General features: G+C 43.3%; 1 protein-coding gene across 1 annotated transcript; it reads left to right on the plus strand.

The window, feature by feature from the left end:
• Nucleotides 1-12,380: 12,380 nt before the first annotated feature.
• On the plus strand, nucleotides 12,381-16,107 carry LOC125512892 (translocase of chloroplast 101, chloroplastic). The gene is made up of 2 exons (XM_048677964.2): nucleotides 12,381-12,591; nucleotides 12,693-16,107. Exon 2 carries the CDS (start codon nucleotides 12,729-12,731, stop codon nucleotides 15,933-15,935), a length of 3,207 nt encoding a protein of 1,068 aa, XP_048533921.1. The 5' UTR covers nucleotides 12,381-12,591; nucleotides 12,693-12,728; the 3' UTR covers nucleotides 15,936-16,107.
• The last annotated feature ends 3,756 nt before the right edge of the window (nucleotides 16,108-19,863 follow it).

Below are 19,863 nucleotides of genomic sequence, written 5' to 3' on the forward strand. Positions count from 1 at the left end.
GAGCTGCCCCGACGTTCCCCTCGTCTTTCGCGCCACCTCCATTCCCACACCGTCGTCTTCACCTGCACCACCGGAAGAGCATCATCATCACAATTCCTCGGATGAAGCTGCAGCCTAATCGGCGCCACCAAAGAGGTTGTACACTAATCGCCGCATTTTCTTCTTGATTCGATCTCACGGTGCTGCCGGCGCTCGGTCCCGAGCCGACACGGCGCGGCTCCATCCACGGGGTGTTGCCGGCCACTTCCTCCACGGCGTCGCTCCCTTGGCAGTGACGTCCACATCAGTAGGAATTGCTGCTGCTTTAGCTCTCGCTCGCGCTGCTGCTCTGCTCTTGCTCTCGGTCCCCTGCCTGGTCTGCTCTTGTTATTGCTCTTGCTCGCGTTGCTGCTCTCGCTCTTGCTCTTGCTTGCGATGCTGCTCCGATTTAGCTACACTTCAGTCAACTGAATCGACTTTTGGGTCAGTCGATTTTCAGGGGGTGGGGGGGGCTCGCCGGGGTGAAGGAAGAACCAGCCGCTGCGGGGAGGGGGATCGCCGGAGAGGTACCCCACTATCTATCTTAGGGTTCAGGATGGGTCCTGCTTCAGCCTCCGCGTCGTACAACTCACCGGAGCTGCTCTAACGACGAAACCCTCCATCACAGCGGAGCAGTACCTCGGGCTCCATCTCCAGACGCCTAAGATCTTCTTCCCCTCCTCCGACAGCCAAGTTAGCCGGAGCATCCTCACCGGCCAACCCAATCACGCTGAGATCGACATGGCTTTGCCAAAGAGGTTGTACACTTGTTGCATCTCTTTTTTACTGTTATATATATTGTCCACTGAGCACTCGTAGTAACGGGAAATATGATTATTTTATCCTACTATATGACAAGCAGTGAGGTACCAGGCAACTTAGCTATCCGTGATGGACTCTCTTGAATGCCATCATTATTTATCTCTGCGCGTTTGAGCTGTGCATTTGTCGATGGGCCTGGGAGTTGAGCTAGTATGGCAGTGGCCTGGGTCCAAAGTAATAGAAGTAGCACAAAAACATTTTTTTAGTGTAGGATTTTCCTTGCGCAAGCCTGCCTACTAGAATCGCCAGTGCTTGAAAGGAAAAGTGAATGAAAAACATCGGAATTGGAAAGTTTCCTATGGTACTACTTTTCATGAATTTGGTGCAAAGGAATGGAGCAAAGGAAAACTGTAGGATTTGTTCCTTTAGTGTCTCCTTGGAAGAAAAACCGTAGGAATTCTAATTTCCACTTCTCCTCCTTTTCATATTCCTATTCATCAAGCACAAGACTAAGAGATAGTAGCATAATAGCATTATAACCATACATTTTCTTGTGGTTTGACTTAATCTCACCATGCTTTTTTGCATCCTGTGATCTTCCAATTGTTGTGAATCAAACACCCAGATTTGGCAGAAATCCTGTGTTTTTAAATTATCCGTTTTGCACGTGCATTCCTATCCTATTCCTGTCTATTTCCTATCCCTGCATTGTTAGAATCCTCAAATTCAAACAAGCCCTTACTCAATTACTTCTGTTATAGATATGTGTCAAAGAAAACCTTGTGTGGTTTGTCCTGCTCCTGCGACACTGTGTTCCACCCTAGCTCAGCTGCTCCAACGACGGAAGGGTTCACCACAGCAGGGATCCGCTCTCCAGACTGTCTTTCGCCGGCTCAGATCTTCTTCCCCACCGCCGACAACCACGACAACTGCATTACCATCATCAACTGAGTAGATGACCTTGAGGACTACACGGGTCCGCAAGAGAGGTTGCACTCTTCCGTGTCTGCTTACGTTATGCGTCGCTTAATATGATGACATGCTACATTATCATCATGTTCACCTATTAGACTCCGAGTCAGGTCCAAACTAATGCTGAAACTTGAGTTTTTAAATGGTTGTGGGGTACATATTGGGGAAGCAATCAGTACTATCTGTCTACTATCTCGTTAATCTCCGGTGTCTACTATGAGTTTCATGTTGGGTGCAAACAAACATTAAAGGAGCCATTATCTGTATTTTTTAACTAAAGCTATTATCAGCCTGCTATCATTGGTTTTGGGTCTATCCACAGTTTGCTACCATCACTCTGGATTTGTGCATGCACTCCTTACATAATCTCACTATGTTTTATTCCTATGCATGCCAGTTATTGTACACAATGGAATTGATCATGTAGAGCAAAAGAGACGAGCCTTGCATGGCAATAAAATTTCATGCAGACGTCGTTCCATGGTGGGCGCAAAGGAAGCCCCCCTCCACCCATTTCGGATCATAATCAAGAGGAAGATAACTGTTCTGAGGGGGATTCAGAAGGAGAAGACCACTCCTATTTACCCCATGAGGTCTTCGCTCTAACTTGGCATGCTGATGTTGGTAATATCATGCATATGGTGCCTTGCATTGCTTAATGTATACATTAAAGATGTCATCTGCTTAGTTTAGACATGCTTTGTATCAATGCCATATGTTTAGTTTCTTTATCGTATATGTGAATCATGCAATGCCATCTTGTCTAGCCAGGCATCATATATGTGAATTTTGCAATGCCACCCTGGTTAGCCAGTCATCTTATATGTGAATTATATCATGCCATCATTTTTTTATTACATGTTAAATTTGTCAACAATTTTAGTACATTCAATTACTCTTCCTGTGCATCAGCCATTCGGCACGGTCATGGAAAAATCTGGAGTGGAAACAAGGTCTTCAGAGCAGACAATGCTATCTGGCAAAGCACATGTCTTGCTGGTTACCGATAGCTCCTCAGAGGAGGATTCAGAGACAAATGACCAGTCATATTCCCCCCCCCCCCGAGGTGCATGCCCTAACTTGGTAGGGTTATGTTGCTCATATCGTGCGTATGGTATCTTGCATTGCTATGTCATTTGCTTAGTTTAGACATGCTTTGTGTGAATGCCACATGTTTAGTGTCTAATTACCATATATGTGAATTATGCAATGCCATCTTGTTGCAAGACATTATATATGTGAATTATGCAATGTTATCTTGTTGCAAGGCATTATGTATGTGAATTATGCAATGCCATGCTGTTTAGGCAAGCATCATATATGTGAATTATATCATGCCGTCCTTTTTTTGTATTTCTCATTGCTTTTGTCGACAATGTTTGTATATTCAACTGCTCTTCCTATGCATCAGCCATTTGAATTGGTGATGGAGAAATCTGGAGTGAAAACAAGGTCTTCAGAGCAGACAACGCTACCTGCTGAAGCAGATATCTTGCTAGTTACAGATAGCTCTTCAGAGGAGGATTCAGAGGCAGATGACCAGTCCTATTATCCCCCTGAGGTGTATGCTCAAACTTGGCAGGGTTATATTACTCATATAATGCATATGTTGTATTGCAATGCTTAGTTTTTACATCATATACACAATATTGAATGCCATCTCCTTAGTTGACACATCATATATGTGATTGTCCTCTGCTCACTTCCTTAGTATATAAATCATATATTTGAATTATGCCATGCCATGATGTTTACATAGACAACATGTATCTGAATTATGGCATGCCAACCCATTTTCTAAAGACATAATATAGTTATATCATCTCATCCTGTTTACATAGTCATCATATTTTAAATTATGTCATTCTATCCGTGAATTATATCATGCCATCATGTTTCCATCGACGGCATGTTTGTGATTTATGGCATGCTAACCACTTTAATAGACACATCGTATAGTTATATCATGTCTCCTGTTTACATAGTCATCATATTTTGAAGTATGTCATTCTATCCTGTTTAGTTAGCCATCATACATGTGAAATTATGTCATGCTATCCTATTTAATTAGCCATCATATATGTGAAATTATGTCCTACTATTCTGTTTGCTTAGACAACATAAATGTGAATTATTTCATGCCCTGTTTTCTTCCCTACTATCCATTGCACCTGTCTATCTTACAATGTCTGTACATTCAATTACTTTTCTTGTTTATCAGCCATTTCAATTGGAGGGAGTGATGGCAATATCTGTGGGAGTAAAAACACGGTCTTCAGAAAAGATCATGCTACCTGTCGATGCAGATAGAACCACGGTTGTACTTGCCCAAGAACCAGCCCCACCACACATAACCCACACTCATGCAGATTGTACCCCTACCCAGTTGGACAGAGAACCAGCTACACCCCTTCTAACCCCAACCCCAGCAGATAGACACCCAGTTCTCGTTGACACAGCACCGTCTCCACCACAGAGCACCCAAACACGAGCAGTTAGTAAGGCAAATGCAGTGCCCAAATCACGAGGACCACCACTCCGAACCCGAAGTCAACGCTTAAAGGAGAAGAAGAATTGTTCTCAGGTCAGGTTCCGTAGCTATGGTTCATACTACTTTGCTCTTGCATCACTGTATTTACTGATACCAACTAATTTCAAATTTGAAGGATGCAATTGAAACTCCAATGGCGCAACAGGTATGTTTTAAACCTGTTTCTTCAACGTGTTTGGTTGTTTGCTGTTGTAACTTGCTCTATGTTGATTTCAGTTTCAATTGAATAAACAGCTATGTTCTCATGCCATGCACATTACAAGTGTTGTTATTGCAGTGTAGTTTCCCACACTTATATTCTGTCTATGCTGCTTTGTCTTAAATAGATATGATTCGAACTGTATCTATCTTGATTTGGCAACATAAACTAGAATGATATAGACCATACAGTGACCATACTACATATATATATATGTTTGTTTCATGTTGTTATCCTGTCCACCTTACTACCGAACTGGTTTACCAAAATGAGTTTCATATACTACATTGTAAACCTGAGATGTGTTTGTTTGTTTCTCTTTTAGAACGCGGATAAAATATTGGAGAAGAGTACCCTATAATGCAATGGTAAAGGAAGTAATGTAGATAAGATTCAAGATAGTGAGACATCCCTGTTGGTCTCCAAGAAAGCTGATAAAAACTATATTGAAGACACTGAGACAACCCCAAAGTCCTGTCTTGATGTAGTGTTCGAGTTACTGGCTACCACTGCTGGCACCAGCTCTTCGAACTCGTTGCCTGAATCAGTTCGGCTTCTTGAGTCTCAACTTCAAGTTGAAAGACATCGATCAGATGTTATGCAACAGGAAGCCGAAGGACTGAGGAAGTCCCTGCAGAATTCAGATGCATACTTTCTGGTGCAACAGCAAGTGTTGGAGGACTTAAGCGCCAAACAAGAGAAAGTTAATAAGCTTGCTAAGCATCTTGCCAGCATTATGGGTACCCAGGATATTGTTTCTGGAGCTCTTCTGAAGTGGTTTCGGTTCTGGACTTGTTTTGCTGCGGCGTTTATATGCTGTTGTGTTCCCTATATTTGCACTGGTGGCGAACTTTGATGCCCAATGGATGTAATATGTGTAATAGCCATGATAGCCTAGTGTAAGTTGCTTGCTTATTTATTTCCTTGGTTTCTTGTTTATTTGTTTGCTTGTAGTCAGTGCAGTTCGTTTTCTGCGGTTTGCTAGTGGCTGCAATAACCTATTTTTTAAAACTAGGCCACAATAACCATGGGCTAATATTTACTGTAGTGACACTGGGCCTCCTACGGGCCGTAGAAACAGTGGGCCTTCTACGTGCTGTATAAATAGTGGGCCTTCTATGGGCTGTAGAAACAATGGGCCTTCTACGGCCTTAGAAACAATGGGCCTTCTACGGGCTGTATCATCAATGGGCCTTATACGGGCCATATGATCGATTGGCCAAACATGGGCCAAACAGACCACATTCTGGCCATAAACGGGCTAGAGTTGGAATCGTCCGTTCATGGGCCGACCATAACGGGCCATCGTTAATAGGCCGTATTTGATGACGCTATGAAAATGGCCCAACGTATTAACGGACCACAAACGGGCCGACTGTAACCACGGGCTGAATTTGGCCCACAAGCAGAAAATGACAGTAACGGGCCGTAAGTAAACGAATGCTGGAAATGAGCCCAAGAATAAATGGGCTCTGAGAAGGCCGAAAGATAACATGGGCTGGAAACGGCCCAACGGAATAACGGGCCGTTAATGGGTATAAAGTGATACACTGTTCTTTACGGGCCAGTTTCACCACGGGCCGTTAATGGGTGTAAAGTGATACACTGTTCATTACGGGCCAGTTTTACCACGAGCCATTAATAGGCCAAGAGTTACATAGGGCCTCATATGGGCCGAAAGACATCATGGGCCATACATGGGCCAGAAGTGAAAACGGGCTGGAATCATATTGGATGGCCCAGATGACGCTACTGGGCCTAATTCGAATAGGGCGTAACGGGCCTTGGGTTAGCGGGCTGTAAATGGGCCATATGTGAACATGCCGTTAACAGGCTTTCCATGGGCCAGCCCGTCACCTTTTGACCAAGTCAAACGGGCCGGCCTTTTCACACGAATGGGCCTCTGTTGGGCCGTGCCACGTGTCGACGTATCATAGGCGCCTTTTGTCCAATGAGTGGATGACATCTGTCCCAGCGATGAGCCGACACGTGTTTCCTCCAGCCAATGATGATTTTACACGTGGAAAATCCCCATTGGTCAGGGCTGTTAACGGGTTATCGGATCCAAAACCCGACCCGATAGCTTAACGACGTTCAGTTACGGTGGATGCCACATGTCGGTCACCCTTGATGAAAGCACTTCTATGACGTGCAATTTATCGCCATGGAAGTGGACACTTCTGTGATGATAATTTTGGTAATGTCATGGAACACTTCTACGACAGCACGGGTATGACTATCTTGATTCTGTCATAAAATCGTCATGGATGTACATGCATGACAGAAAACGTGACCTACTGTGACAAACACGTATCATCACGGAAGTGTATTTTTTTGTAGTGTGAAGATCATGGTGCTACTTTGAAGCACAAGTTTGGAAAAAGGATAGTAAGATTGCCCCTTCTCTCTTCTCTCTCTCTCTCTTTCATATTTTTGTTGGCTTCTTTGGCCTCTTTTATTTTTCCTCATATGGGGCAATGCTCTAATAATGAAGATCATCACACTTTTATTTACTTACAACTCGATACTTAGAACAAAATCTGACTCTATATGAATGCCTCCGGCGGTGTACCGGGATGTGCAATGACTCAAGAGCGATATGTATAAAAAAGTATGAATGGTGGCTTTGCCACAAATACGATGTCAACTACATGATCACGCAAAGCAATATGACAATGATGAAGCGTGTCATAATAAAATGGAACGATGGAAGTTGCATGGCAATATATCTCGGAATGGCTATGGAAATGCCATAATATGTAGGTATGGTGGTTGTTTTGAGGAAGGTAAATGTGGGTGTATGGTACCGGCGAAAGTTGTGTGATACTAGAGAGGCTAGCAATGGTGGAAGGGCGAGAGTGCGTATAATCCATGGACTCAACATTAGTCATAAAGAACTCACATACTTATTGCAAAAATCTATTAGTCATCGAAACAATGTACTACGCGCATGCTCCTAGGGAAAAGACCATCGCCCGTCCCCGACCACCACTCATAAGGAAGACAATAAATAAATAAATCATGCTCCAACTTCGTTACATAACGGTTCACCATACGTGATGCTATAGGAATCACAAACTTTAACACAAGTATTTCTACAATCTACAATTACTCACTAGCATGACTCTAATATGACCATCTTTATATCTCAAAACAATCATAAAGAATCAAACTTCTCATAGTATTCAATGCACTTTATATGAAAGTTTTTATTATATCCCTCTTGGATGCCTATCATATTATGACTAAATTCATAACCAAAGAAAATTACCATGTTGTTTAAAGAGACTCTCTAAATAATATTAGTGAAGCATGAGAGTTCAATAATTTCTACAAAATAAGGCCACTGTTGTGCTCTAATAAGATATAAGTGAAGCACTAGAGCAAAATTGCCTAGCTCAAAAGATATAAGTGAAGCACATAGAGTATTCTAATAAATCACGATTCATGTGTGTCCCTCTCAAAAGGTGTGTACAACAAGGATGATTGTGGCAAAATAAAAAGCAAAGACTCAAATCATACAAGACGCTCCAAGCAAAGCACATATCATGTGGTGAATAAAAATATAGCCTCAAGTAAATTTACCGATAGATGAAGACGAAAGAGGGGATGCCTTCCGGGGCATCCCCAAGCTTAGGCTCTTCGTTGTCCTTGAATGTTACCTTGGGGTGCCTTGGGCATCCCCAAGCTTAGGCTTTTGCCACTCCTTATTCCATAGTCCATCAAATCTTTACCCAAAACCTGAAAACTTCACAATACAAAACTCAACAGAAAATCTCATGAGATCCGTTAGTATAAGAAAATAAATCACCACTTTTGGTGATGTTGTGAACTCATTATTTTTTCATATTGGTGTAATATCTATTGTATTACAACTTCTCCATGGTTCATACCCCCTATACTACCCATAGATTATCAAAATAAGCAAACAACACATAGAAAACAGAATCTGTCAAAAGCAGAACAATCTGTAGCAATCTGTAACTCTCGAATACTTCTGTAACTCCAATTTTTTTGAAAAATTAGGACAACCTGGGAAATTTGTATATTAAACTTCTGCAATAAGAATCAATATTTTATCGCTGTTCTATAAAAAATGAGAATTGTTTTCCTGGGCGCACAAGTTTCTATTTTTCAGCAAGATCAAATCAACTATCACCGTAAGCCATCCCAAAGGTTTTACTTGGCACAAACACTAACTAAACACAAAAACACATCTAACCAGAGGCTAGATGAATTATTTATTGAAAAACAGGACCAAAAAGCAAGAACAAAAAAAACATTTGGTTGCCTCCCAACAAGCGCTATTGTTTAACGCCCCTAGCTAGGCATAATGCAATAGATCTAGGTATTGTCATCTTTGGTATGCAACTCTTCGATTGCACACTTATAAACCTTAGGAGATTCTTGGGTTTTATCGGTGATCAAACTTCTAGGCAAGAAATCAAGAAATTCGCTCGTGGCAATTGGTTCCTTAATGATATCGAAAAGATTAGGGTGAACACTTATCATTTTGAGATCTTCATTTCCTCAACTAGAAGATTCACCCTTATTCTTAGGAACATAAATAATCTTTGCGGCCTTAGTAGGAGGAAAATTTTGAGTAGTTTTAACGAAGGAAAAGGCGAAACCCAAGTTGGTAATAATATCTTCTAGTTTGCCAATTCTAGTAGAATCTTGATCTATCTTTTCATTAACTATGGGTTCCTTTTCCCTAAGATTCTTTAAAGTAACTCCTACCTTAGATCCATAATGAGTAATATGATTATGAATCTTTGTATCCAAGTTCTCAATCAACTCTACGGTAGCAATTTTATTCTCAATAATATCAAGCCTTTGCATCATATGTTCCAAGGTTAAAACAGTTTCATTAACCATAAGAGGTGGTGGGCCTAACAAATCCATCATAGCATTATAAGCATCAAAAGTATGACTCCCCAAGAAATTCCCCCCGGTAATGGTATCTAAATCATATCTATTTCAAGGAGTGATGCCCATATAAAAATTGCGAAGGAGAACGATAGTAGATTGCTTTCGAGTAGATCTATTCCGAGCATTGCAAATTCTATACCAAGCATCTTTTAAATTTTCTCCCTCCCCTTACTTAAAATTAAGGATCTCATTCTCAAGAGAGCTGACAATGATGGAAGGACTAGCCATGAAAGCAAGACAAGCGATCTAACACACGAGCAAACAAAAAGCAAATGAAAAGACGAACGGAAGAAGGGCGAAGAAAATGGCAAATCTTTTCGAAAATTATTTTAGAAGTGGGGGAGAGGAAAACGAGAGGCGAATGGCGAATAATGTAATGCACGAGATGATATTTATGATGGGTACTTGGTAGGCTTGACGTAGATCTCCCCGACAACGGCATCATAAATTCTTCCTGCTACTTCTTGAGCTTGCGTTGGTTTTTCCCTTGAAGAGGAAAGGGTGACACAACACAATAGAGATAAGTATTTCCCTCAATTAAGAACCAAGGTATCAATCAGTAGTAGAAACGTGCAAGTCCCCAATAGATGCACATACACAAACAATCAAACACTTGCACCCAACGGATAAAGGGGTTATCAATCTCTTCACGGTCACTTGCAAAGGTGAGATATGGTAGAGATAAATAGAACTAAACAAAAGATAAAATATTTTTGGGTTTTTTTTGGTTTATAGATTTGAAAATAAAAGATTGCAAAATAGTAAATTGGAAACTAATATGATGGAAAATAGACCCAGGGGCCATAGGTTTCATTAGAGGCTTCTCTCATGAAGGCAAATAATACAGTGGGTGAACAAATTACTGTCGAGCAATTGATAGAAAAGCGCAAAGTTATGACGATATCCAAGGTAATGATTATATAATATAGGCATCATGTCCGTGTCAAGTAGACCGACTCTTGCCTGCATCTACTACTATTACTCCACACATCGACCGCTATCCAGCATGCATCTAGAGTATTAAGTTCATAAAGAATGGAGTAACGCCTTAAGTAAGATGACATGATGTAGAGGAATAAACTCAAGCAATATGATGAAAACCCCGTCTTTTTATCCTCGATGGCAACAATTCAATACATGTCTTGCTACCCCTACTTTGTCACTGGGTGAAATCACGCAAGATTGAACCCAAAGCTAAGCACCTCTTCCATTGCAAGAAAAACCAATCTAGTTGGCCAAACCAAACCGATAATTCGAAGAGAAATACAAAGATATCAAATCATGCATATAAGAATTCAAGAAGATTTAAATAATATTCATAGATAAGCTGATCATAAATCCACAATTCATCGGATCTCGACAAACACACCGCAAAAGAAGATTACATCGGATAGATCTCCAAGAACATCAAGGAGAACATGGTATTGAGAATCAAAGAGAGAGAGAAGAAGCCATCTAGCTACTAGCTATGGACCCATAGGTCTGTGGTAAACTACTCACGCTTCATCGGAAGGGCAATAGAGTTGATGTAGATGCCCTTCGTGATTGAATCCCCCTCTGGCAGGATGCCGGAAAAGGCCTCAAGATGGGATCTCACAGGAACAGAAGGTTGCGGCGGTGGAAAAGTTTTTTCGTGGCTCTTTTTTGATGGTTCTGGAATATATGAGAATATATAGGAGGAAGAAGTAGGTCAGTGGACTCCCGAGGGGGCCACAAGCCAGGGGCGCCCCCCTAGGGCGCGCCCCTGCGGCTTGTCGCCGCCTCATGGGTCTTCTGACTTGGACTCCTAGTCTTTCGGGCGTCTTCTGGTCCAAGAAAAATCATCGCGAAAATTTTATTCCGTTTGATATTCCTTTTCTGCGAAGCTAAAAAATAAGGAAAAAACAGAAATTGACACTAGGCTCTAGGTTAATAGGTTAGTCCCAAAAGTAATATAAAATAACATATTAATGCATATAAAACATTCAAAACAGATAATATAATAACATGGGACAATAAAAAATTATAAATACGTTGAAGACGTATCAATGGCGTGTTGCCATAAGCTACTCCTACACTAGAGCCAATCTAACATTATTGATTGCAGACGGGGGATCGTCAAGTCCACGACCTTGTTGGATCATGGTCTATGAGAAAAAGTTGCCACAACTAGAAGAGTCGCGAATCTAAGAGCTAATCTTATCAAATCTCGCAACCCTCATGCCTCCATTAGAGGATCCAATTACGAGCAGCCGTCAAGATGATAAAACATGCAAAGCCAAGCCTCACCTTTCAGAACATAAATTTACGTCCAAAAAATATCGATGCCGCCATAGAAAACACAATTAAGACATGAATGTTGATGGTGAATGATTGGTTGGGCAAACGCCACCACAAACATCTATGATGCGTCACCGGTAAAGACTTTATTGTACATCGCTGACATCACCGCCGGAAGGTACGAAGCGATGCACATCAAAGGCCCATCTGAAAACTTCAAAACGGAAAAAACTATCTTCATCTAGTAAACCAGAGTCTCCTTGCACTCCCAGACAGCACACCAACATGGGAGGAGGGACCGGCGATCTACTGATGGCGAAGGAGAGGTGATACAAACCCTCTAAGATCACCACTCGATGAGATTAGGAGCGAAAAGTTTCATCTTTTGTGTGGATCAAGCTTATCAGAGTTGGACCTGATACCAGATCAATCTGTTGAAAGTGTGCTCATAAGGATAAAGTGTGCGTGTGTGCGTTCATAAGGATGAGTGTATGCGCGTATATATGAGTGCTTGTGTCTGTACTGATGTTAAAAAAAATCAAGCATTAAATCATCTGCCTTTCAAAAAAAGGAATAAAAATATGCAAAAAGTTGAGGCATCGAAAATAAAATTTATATATTTCCTGCGAAACCAAATTTCGAGCGTCTTGAAAATAAGAGTAATAAAAAGTTCGATCTTGTCATCAGGGTTCTCGATTCAGCCCCCGAAGCGGCGCAAGCCTACAGGGACCGGGACCTGACCACCTTCTCTCTTCCTCTCGCCGTGCCGCGCGGGGCAACACCCAAACTCGTCCCAAATTCCGATCTCCCACGCCGCCGTCCTTTACCGCCGTCGACGAGGTTGGTGGACCGGACGCCATCCGCGGACGCGCCAAACCTGCCTAACCCAACCACAAAGGTGCCGCCTTTTCCAAGTTTATTCCCGTCCATCGTCGTTCGCTCGTTTTTTTCCTCCTCCCGTCGCTGTTGTTTGATCCGTCCCGTCTCTGTTGGTGGCAGGCTAGGGTTGCGCTCCGCGCGCCGTCGGGGCTCGCGATGGACGACAGCGCCATTGGCGAGAAGCGCCTGCTGGAGCCGGAGGATCGGGAAAGCCCGGGCGGAGTCGCCGAGGAGGAGGTGGGGGGCGCGCAGGTCGGTGCCGAACCGGCGCCCGTTGCGGCCGCCGCGGAGGTGGGCGGTAGCGGCGAGATCTTGGATGCCAGAGAAGGGGACGCGGCCGAGGCGGTTGTGCAGGCGCAGGAGGGTGGCGGCGGTGAGGTTGTGGAGGTCAGACAAAGGGACGTGGGTGTCGAGGAGGTGGTGTCCGATGTGGCCTGGGCTGAGGCGACCATGGATCCATCGGCAGGCTATGATCAACAGGCTGCTCGGAACGGGCCGCCGACGGCTGTGGAGTCCGACGAGGACGCTGATCTGTTTGTGGAGGTGGAGCAGCAGGAGCTGGCTGGTTCAGATCAGAGCGAGGAGTTTTTTCACAATGCACAGGCTTCGGTGACCGGAGAATCTGTCGCTGCTGAGTGCGAGGCAATTGAGGATTACAGGCCTGCCGAGATTGGTGTCGAGGATGATGTGCACGACGAGCATCGGGAGCGCTTAGAGGAGGAAGCCATGTTGGAAGCCATCAGGCTGTGTGTGACAGATGCTGTTTTGGCTGAACATCTCGATGAGGAACCTGAGAAGGGCAGGGAAGATGTTCCTGCCTGTGATATCAATCCTGAGCTCCCCATGAACTCTAGTGAACCTGAACAGGTTCAAGAAGCTATGTTGGTTGATCAGAGCAAAGAGCAGCCAGAATATAGCAAGGGAGATACTGCTGCCCGTGATAGCAAGCTTGAGGTCCCTACACAATCTGGAGGCGAGCCTGATGTGGTGGTCGAGGAATTGGATGATTCAAACTCCTCTGGTGATGAGAATAAGGCTAGCTCTGCTCCTGCACGATCCTCTAGTGCTGCAGCAGGTCAGGCTAATGGCCCCTCTTTGCTGGCTCGTCCTGCTGGCCTTGGAGCATCCTCTTCCTTGTTGCCTCCGGCCCGACCTGTTCAGCAGGTCCGTGCTAATGGTCCAGTCGCTGTAGACAGGGACACTCGGCAGGATACTGAATCTGCTGGGGATGATGGAGATGAGAATGATGAAATCCGGGAGAAGCTCCAGATGATCCGGGTTAAGTTTCTGCGTCTTGCTAACAGGTTTGGGCAAACGCCTCACAATATGGTGGTCTCGCAGGTTCTTTACCGGCTCGGGCTGGCAGAACAGATTAGAAGAAACGGTCGTGGTGTTTTTAACTTTGACCGAGCACAAGAGATAGCAGAACGGCTTGAAGCTGCTGGAAATGAGCCCCTTGATTTGTCATGCACCATACTGGTTCTTGGTAAAACTGGGGTTGGCAAGAGTGCTACTATAAATTCAATTTTCGATGATGTCAAGCTAGAGACTGATGCTTTTGAATCCAGCACCAGAAAAGTTCAAGAAGTAGTTGGTATGGTTGAGGGAATCCAAGTAAAAGTGATTGATACACCTGGCCTTTCATCCTCATCTTCAGACCAGCAGTACAACCAGAAAGTTCTCAATTCTGTGAAGAAAATTGTGAGCAAAAATCCTCCTGATATTGTTCTTTATTTTGACCGACTGGATCTGCAGAGTAGGGACTATGGTGATGTACCTCTGTTGCAGACCATTAGCAAAGTTTTTGGAGCCTCGGTCTGGTTCAATGCTATAGTAGTGTTAACTCATGCTGCATCTGCACCACCAGATGGACCAAATGGAATTCCTCTGAGTTATGAGATGTTTGTCACCCAGAGGTCCCATGTAGTCCAGCAAGCTATAAGGCAGGCGGCTGCTGATGTTCGTCTTATGAATCCAGTCGCTCTGGTGGAAAACCACTCAGCTTGCAGGACAAATAGGTCAGGCCAGAGAGTGTTGCCAAATGGACAAGTCTGGAAGCCACAGTTGCTATTGCTCTGCTTTGCGTCAAAGGTTTTAGCAGAGGCTAATTCGTTTCTCAAGTTGCAGGATAGCCCCGCTGGTAAAACTTCTAGCACGAGGGTTGCTCCACTTCCTTTTCTCCTCTCTTCACTTCTTCAGTCTCGAGCTCCGCTGAAGTTGCCCGAGGAGCAGTTTGGCGACGATGATGATCTTGAAGATGATTTGGCAGATGATTGTGGTTCAGATGATGGTTCAGACTATGATGACCTGCCTCCTTTTAAGCGCCTCACTAAGGCTCAACTTTCAAAACTCAACCATGCGCAGAGGAAGGCATATCTTGAGGAACTAGACTACAGAGAGAAACTATTCTACAAAAAACAGCTGAAAGAGGAACATATGCGTCGTAAAATGATGAAGAAGATGGCAGCAGAGGCCAAGGCCAGAGAAGATGATTATGGTAACAGCAATGTTGATGACGATGGCAGTACTCCGACCAATGTTGCTGTGCCTATGCCTGACATGGTATTGCCCTCGACTTTTGATTCTGACTATCCTAGCCATCGCTACCGTTTTCTGGATACGCCAAGTGAATGGCTTGTGAGACCTGTGCTGGAGACCCAGGGATGGGATCATGATGTGGGTTATGAAGGTCTAAACGTTGAGAGATTATTCGCTGTCAAAGGTAAAGTGCCTCTGTCTGTGTCTGGCCAGCTAACAAAAGACAAGAAGGACAGCTCCCTCCAAATGGAGGTTGCAAGTTCTGTTAAGCACGGCGAGGGTAAAACTTCTTCAGTGGGGCTTGATTTGCAGTCTGTTGGCAAGGACATGGCATACACAATTCGTGGTGAGTCGAGATTCAAGAACTTCAGGCGCAATAACACGGCTGCTGGGATATCTGCGACGCTCCTTGGGGATACCTTATCAGCTGGTGTGAAGATTGAAGACAGACTGATAGTGAACAAGCAGCTGAGGCTTCTAGTAAGTGGTGGGACTATGAGCGGGAAAGGAGACGCTGCGTACGGCGGACGTCTGGAGGCTACATTGAGAGACAAAGACTACCCGATTGGGCGCATGCTTTCTACCCTCGCTATCTCCGTCGTGGACTGGCACGGGGATCTCGCCGTCGGGTGCAATGCCCAGTCTCAGATCCCTGCTGGAAGGTCTAGCAACCTGATTGCCAGTCTGAATGTGAGCAACAAGGGGACCGGGCAAGTCGGCATCCGCCTGAACAGCTCCGAGCACCTGCAGATCGCTCTCCTCGCCCTCGTGCCTATATTCAAGAACGTCAGGAAGTTGCTGGACAACTACTATGAATCTGCCTAGTGCCTGCGTAGGCCTGAATAGACACTCGGCGGGAAGATCCTTAGGATTAATGCAAACATAAATCGGAACCATACATTTGTTTTTTTTTTTCAATCTTTGCCAGCTTTGTAAGAAAAAATGTTGTTTTCCTGAGCTCTCTCCGGTGAAGTGAAGCTGAATTTTGCGATGCATACATGTCTGATGTCCGTTGGCAACCTGCTGGTGCTGCCTTTTTATAGTTTCTGATATGCAAAGCTGTTGCTGTATTATACAGCGTAATACCTGCTTCTCGCATCTGAACTGCAACGATTTTTTAAAGACGGAGACATAAGCTTTGACTCATCCATTAATTAATCGGAGGCGCTAAAACTCAGTTGACTTATTTTTAACGAAGTCTCTATATTCAAGTACAGGTCGCTTGCACCGTATTGCCGTTTCTACCTGGGCCTTGTTCTTTCTTTCTTTTTCTTCACTCTGAGCCTTAGGTACGTGTTGGTCTTCTCTCTCAAAACAGTACTCGTGTTGTACTTTTTTTCTTGCCTAGTGAATCTCACTTTTTAAACCTGTGTTCGGCTTGTGGGCTTTTTTTTTGTTTCTTGCCATTTTTGTTCCATATGGCACGAGCTGTTCTTTTATTGCTAAAAAAGTTGAATTTTATTTTCACATTTTTTGTTGTTTCTTTTCTATTTTTTTGTTTGCCTTTTATCTTTTAAAACTTTTTTCCCTTTCTAACAGTGTGTTTCTTGCTAGCTTTCTTTTTTCGGCATTTGCTAATTCTCAATCGAAAGAGGATTGGTCAAGTCTTAGTCGTTCAGTAGTCATAAGATCTTGTCGTAAAGATTCGTGCAATGTATCATTTTTCCTGTTTGTTGACATTGACGCGCGGATGTGCCGTACACAATGGATGATAGCCTTTTTCTGTGGGCGAGTGATCAATACGCCAGGCCTGCCTATGCTCTTTTGTCCTTCTTTTCTATTGCGGCCCAGTAGTTGCGAGGGATGCACACATACCTTTTGCTCTTATATGAGCGGTCAGTATTTACTGAAGCATTTGAAATTGGTATTGTTTTTTGTTTTTCTTGTCTTACATTTTTATTTTTATTTTAATGCTTTTTTCTTGGTTTTTAGTTTTCGTCGTTTGTTTTATTTCCCCCTTTCTTTTTAGGAAATCAGTAATATATTTTTACTTTTATTTATTATGCATTACCCTTTTTATTTCAATAATAATGCATTTTCATTTTTGTCTGCCAGCTGCATCATTTTATTCTTCCTATTTTTATTTTTTTTAAAGTTATAATTGCAATTGTTCTTGTTGACTAAAGCATTGCTAACCAAGTTTTAAGTGCGGAAGAAGTGTGGAAGTAGTGTATCATGGTACTCCTCCACCTTTTTCCTCTCTTCCAAACGTGGTTTGCCTCAGAGCCAAAGGGTCAAGGCGGGGTGGGGGGGGGGGGCAGAATGTGATATCTACCCGCGTGGCTGCAACCTAGTGCCTAGTGGTGTTTTTTCAAGGGGGGAGTTGCATGTCTATCACTAGGTGCGGAACTGCGAGTATCCGCTTCGACTATAATTTCTGTTGTTTTGTTGGGTAATTGGGAGTGGGGAGTTGCATGTCTGCCACTAGGTGTGCAACTACAAGTGTCGTCACCAACTGCAACTGTATGTCTTGCTATTTTGTATGTGTGGAGGGGGGCTTGCATGTTTGCCACTAAGCACAAACTGCAAATGTCGCTCTCGAATGCACTTCATGTCTTCAAGGCGACTTCAACTTTTTGTTGGAGAGGGGTAGTTGCATGTCTTCCAATAGCCATGCAACTGCATGAGTCACCTCCGACTGGAACTAGGCTTTGTTTGTAAGCCCCGGTTGTAACTGCATGTCTTCTAGCACGACTACAACTGAACTTTGTTTTATTGGAGGGCGGTGGGAGAGGGAGGGGCAATTACATGTGTACATTATGCATGCAACTGCAAGTGTCGTGCCCCGACTGCAATTGCATATCTTCCGTCACAACAGCAACTAAACTTTGTTTTGTTGGAGGGCAGTGGGAGAAGGGGGGCAATTGCATGTGTACATTATGCATGCAACTGCAAGTGTTGCGCCCCAACTGCAGTTGCATATCTTCCATCACGACCGCAATGAACTTTGTTTTGTCGGAGTATAGTGGGAGAGCGCCGGCGACAGTTGCATGCATATACTTGCATGCAACTGCAAGTGTCGCCCCTGACTACAATTGCATGTCTTCCATCATGCCCGCAACTAACCTTTGTTTTGTCAGATGGAGATCGAAGAGGGGGCAGTAGCATGTCTAACACTAGGCATGCAACTGCAAGTGTAGCCCTCGACTACAACTGCATGTCCCCCTAACACAAACACAATTTGACTTTTTTGACTGATGGGGGCAGGAGAGGGTGGCAATTGCATGTTTGACACTAGGCATGCAACTGCAAGTGTAGACCATCAATTGCAACTATATGTCTCCTAACACAGATGTAACTGGAGTTTGTTTTGTCAAATGGAGGCGGAAGATGGGGCAGTTGCAATTGTATGTTAGACATGCGACTGCAATTGTCACATCCAGCTGCAACTGCATGTCTACCCACCCGACTGCAACTAACCTTTGTTTTTGTCGTGGAAGGGGAGGGGGGCAATTGCATGTCTGATACTAGGTATGCAACTGCGAGTGTGACCCGCTATTGCAATTGCATGTCTACCCATCCGACTTCAAGTGACCTTTGTTTTATCAGAGGGTGATGGGAGAGGGGACAGTTGCATGTGTGACACTAGGCATGCAACTACAATCATAGCCCTTGACTGCAACTACATGTCTGGCCACAACTGCAAGTGACGTCCATACTACAACTCTGTGGTGTTTTATGGGGGTGCGACAGTTGCTTATCTACCACTAGGAGGGGTCAACCATCGTATCATTATTTTATTTATGTTTCTTCATTTTTTCATGATTTACTTTTAATACATAATTATTATTTTCATAAATACACGGTGAACATTTATGTTAAATACATGATAAATTTTTATTCAAATGTGCGATGAACTTTTATATATTATGCGATGAAAATTAGACAAATATGCGATGAACATTTCAGAAATACAATGATCTTTTTTATGAATACACGATCAAATATTTTTTATAAATATGAGATGATACAAATATAGGACGACCATTTATACACACAAAACACGAAGAATTTTAATTTTACACAATATAGATTATTCTTCATTTTTAAAATTAATTTTCATACTTTTCTTTTGGATCTATGAAAAAAAGAAGTTGAAACAGGACATGAGCTGGCAGAACAGCCTATGTGAGGCATCTGTTTTGCTGACTGTAAGAAACGCATGCGCAACATAGTACCTTTTTTTGTGGCATGGAACTATTTTATATATCTTTTACTATATATTTTGCTGTTGTAGAAAAAAAACAAAGCCCAAGTAAGGGAGCCAGCCCAACAAAAAAGAGAAGACAAGCTAAGAACAAAACCCAACGAGAACAGCTCCAGCCCAAATAGCAAACCAGTCACACACCTAAAACAGAAAACTAAACGATGCAGTAGTACTAGGTACGTGAGGGTCAGTCCTAACATCCAATTTTATACGTGCTGACGTTAGTCGACTGAGACTTCGCCAAGTCTCAGTCGACTAAGACCTAGACAAACCCTTAATTAATTAAGAAGAATAGACTTTGTCAGACACCACTCTCATCTATTAATTAATTAAGGTGAATAGAGTTTGTTACACGCCACCAAGGTTACAAAAGGGCCATTACTGGTGGCATTATGTTTCCTACTCCGTCCGTCCCATAATATAAGATGCCAATATTATAAGATGTTTCTGCAAGTTAGTTAACTTGCAAAATCATCTTATTCAATAATAGTCTAGCTCCCCTTTCTATGGTGCTGAAGATGATGGGTGCCTGTGTTGACTTGTGCC

Source organism: Triticum urartu, chromosome 1A, assembly GCF_056163025.1.
Source record: "Triticum urartu cultivar PI428250 chromosome 1A, HENAU_Tu73, whole genome shotgun sequence".
NCBI classification, from domain to species: domain Eukaryota; kingdom Viridiplantae; phylum Streptophyta; class Magnoliopsida; order Poales; family Poaceae; genus Triticum; species Triticum urartu.

Excerpts from the sequence above, each read along its gene's own strand:
- LOC125512892 (XM_048677964.2), top strand. The coding sequence starts at position 12,729 with ATGGACGACAGCGCCATTGGCGAGAAGCGCCTGCTGGAGCCGGAGGAT.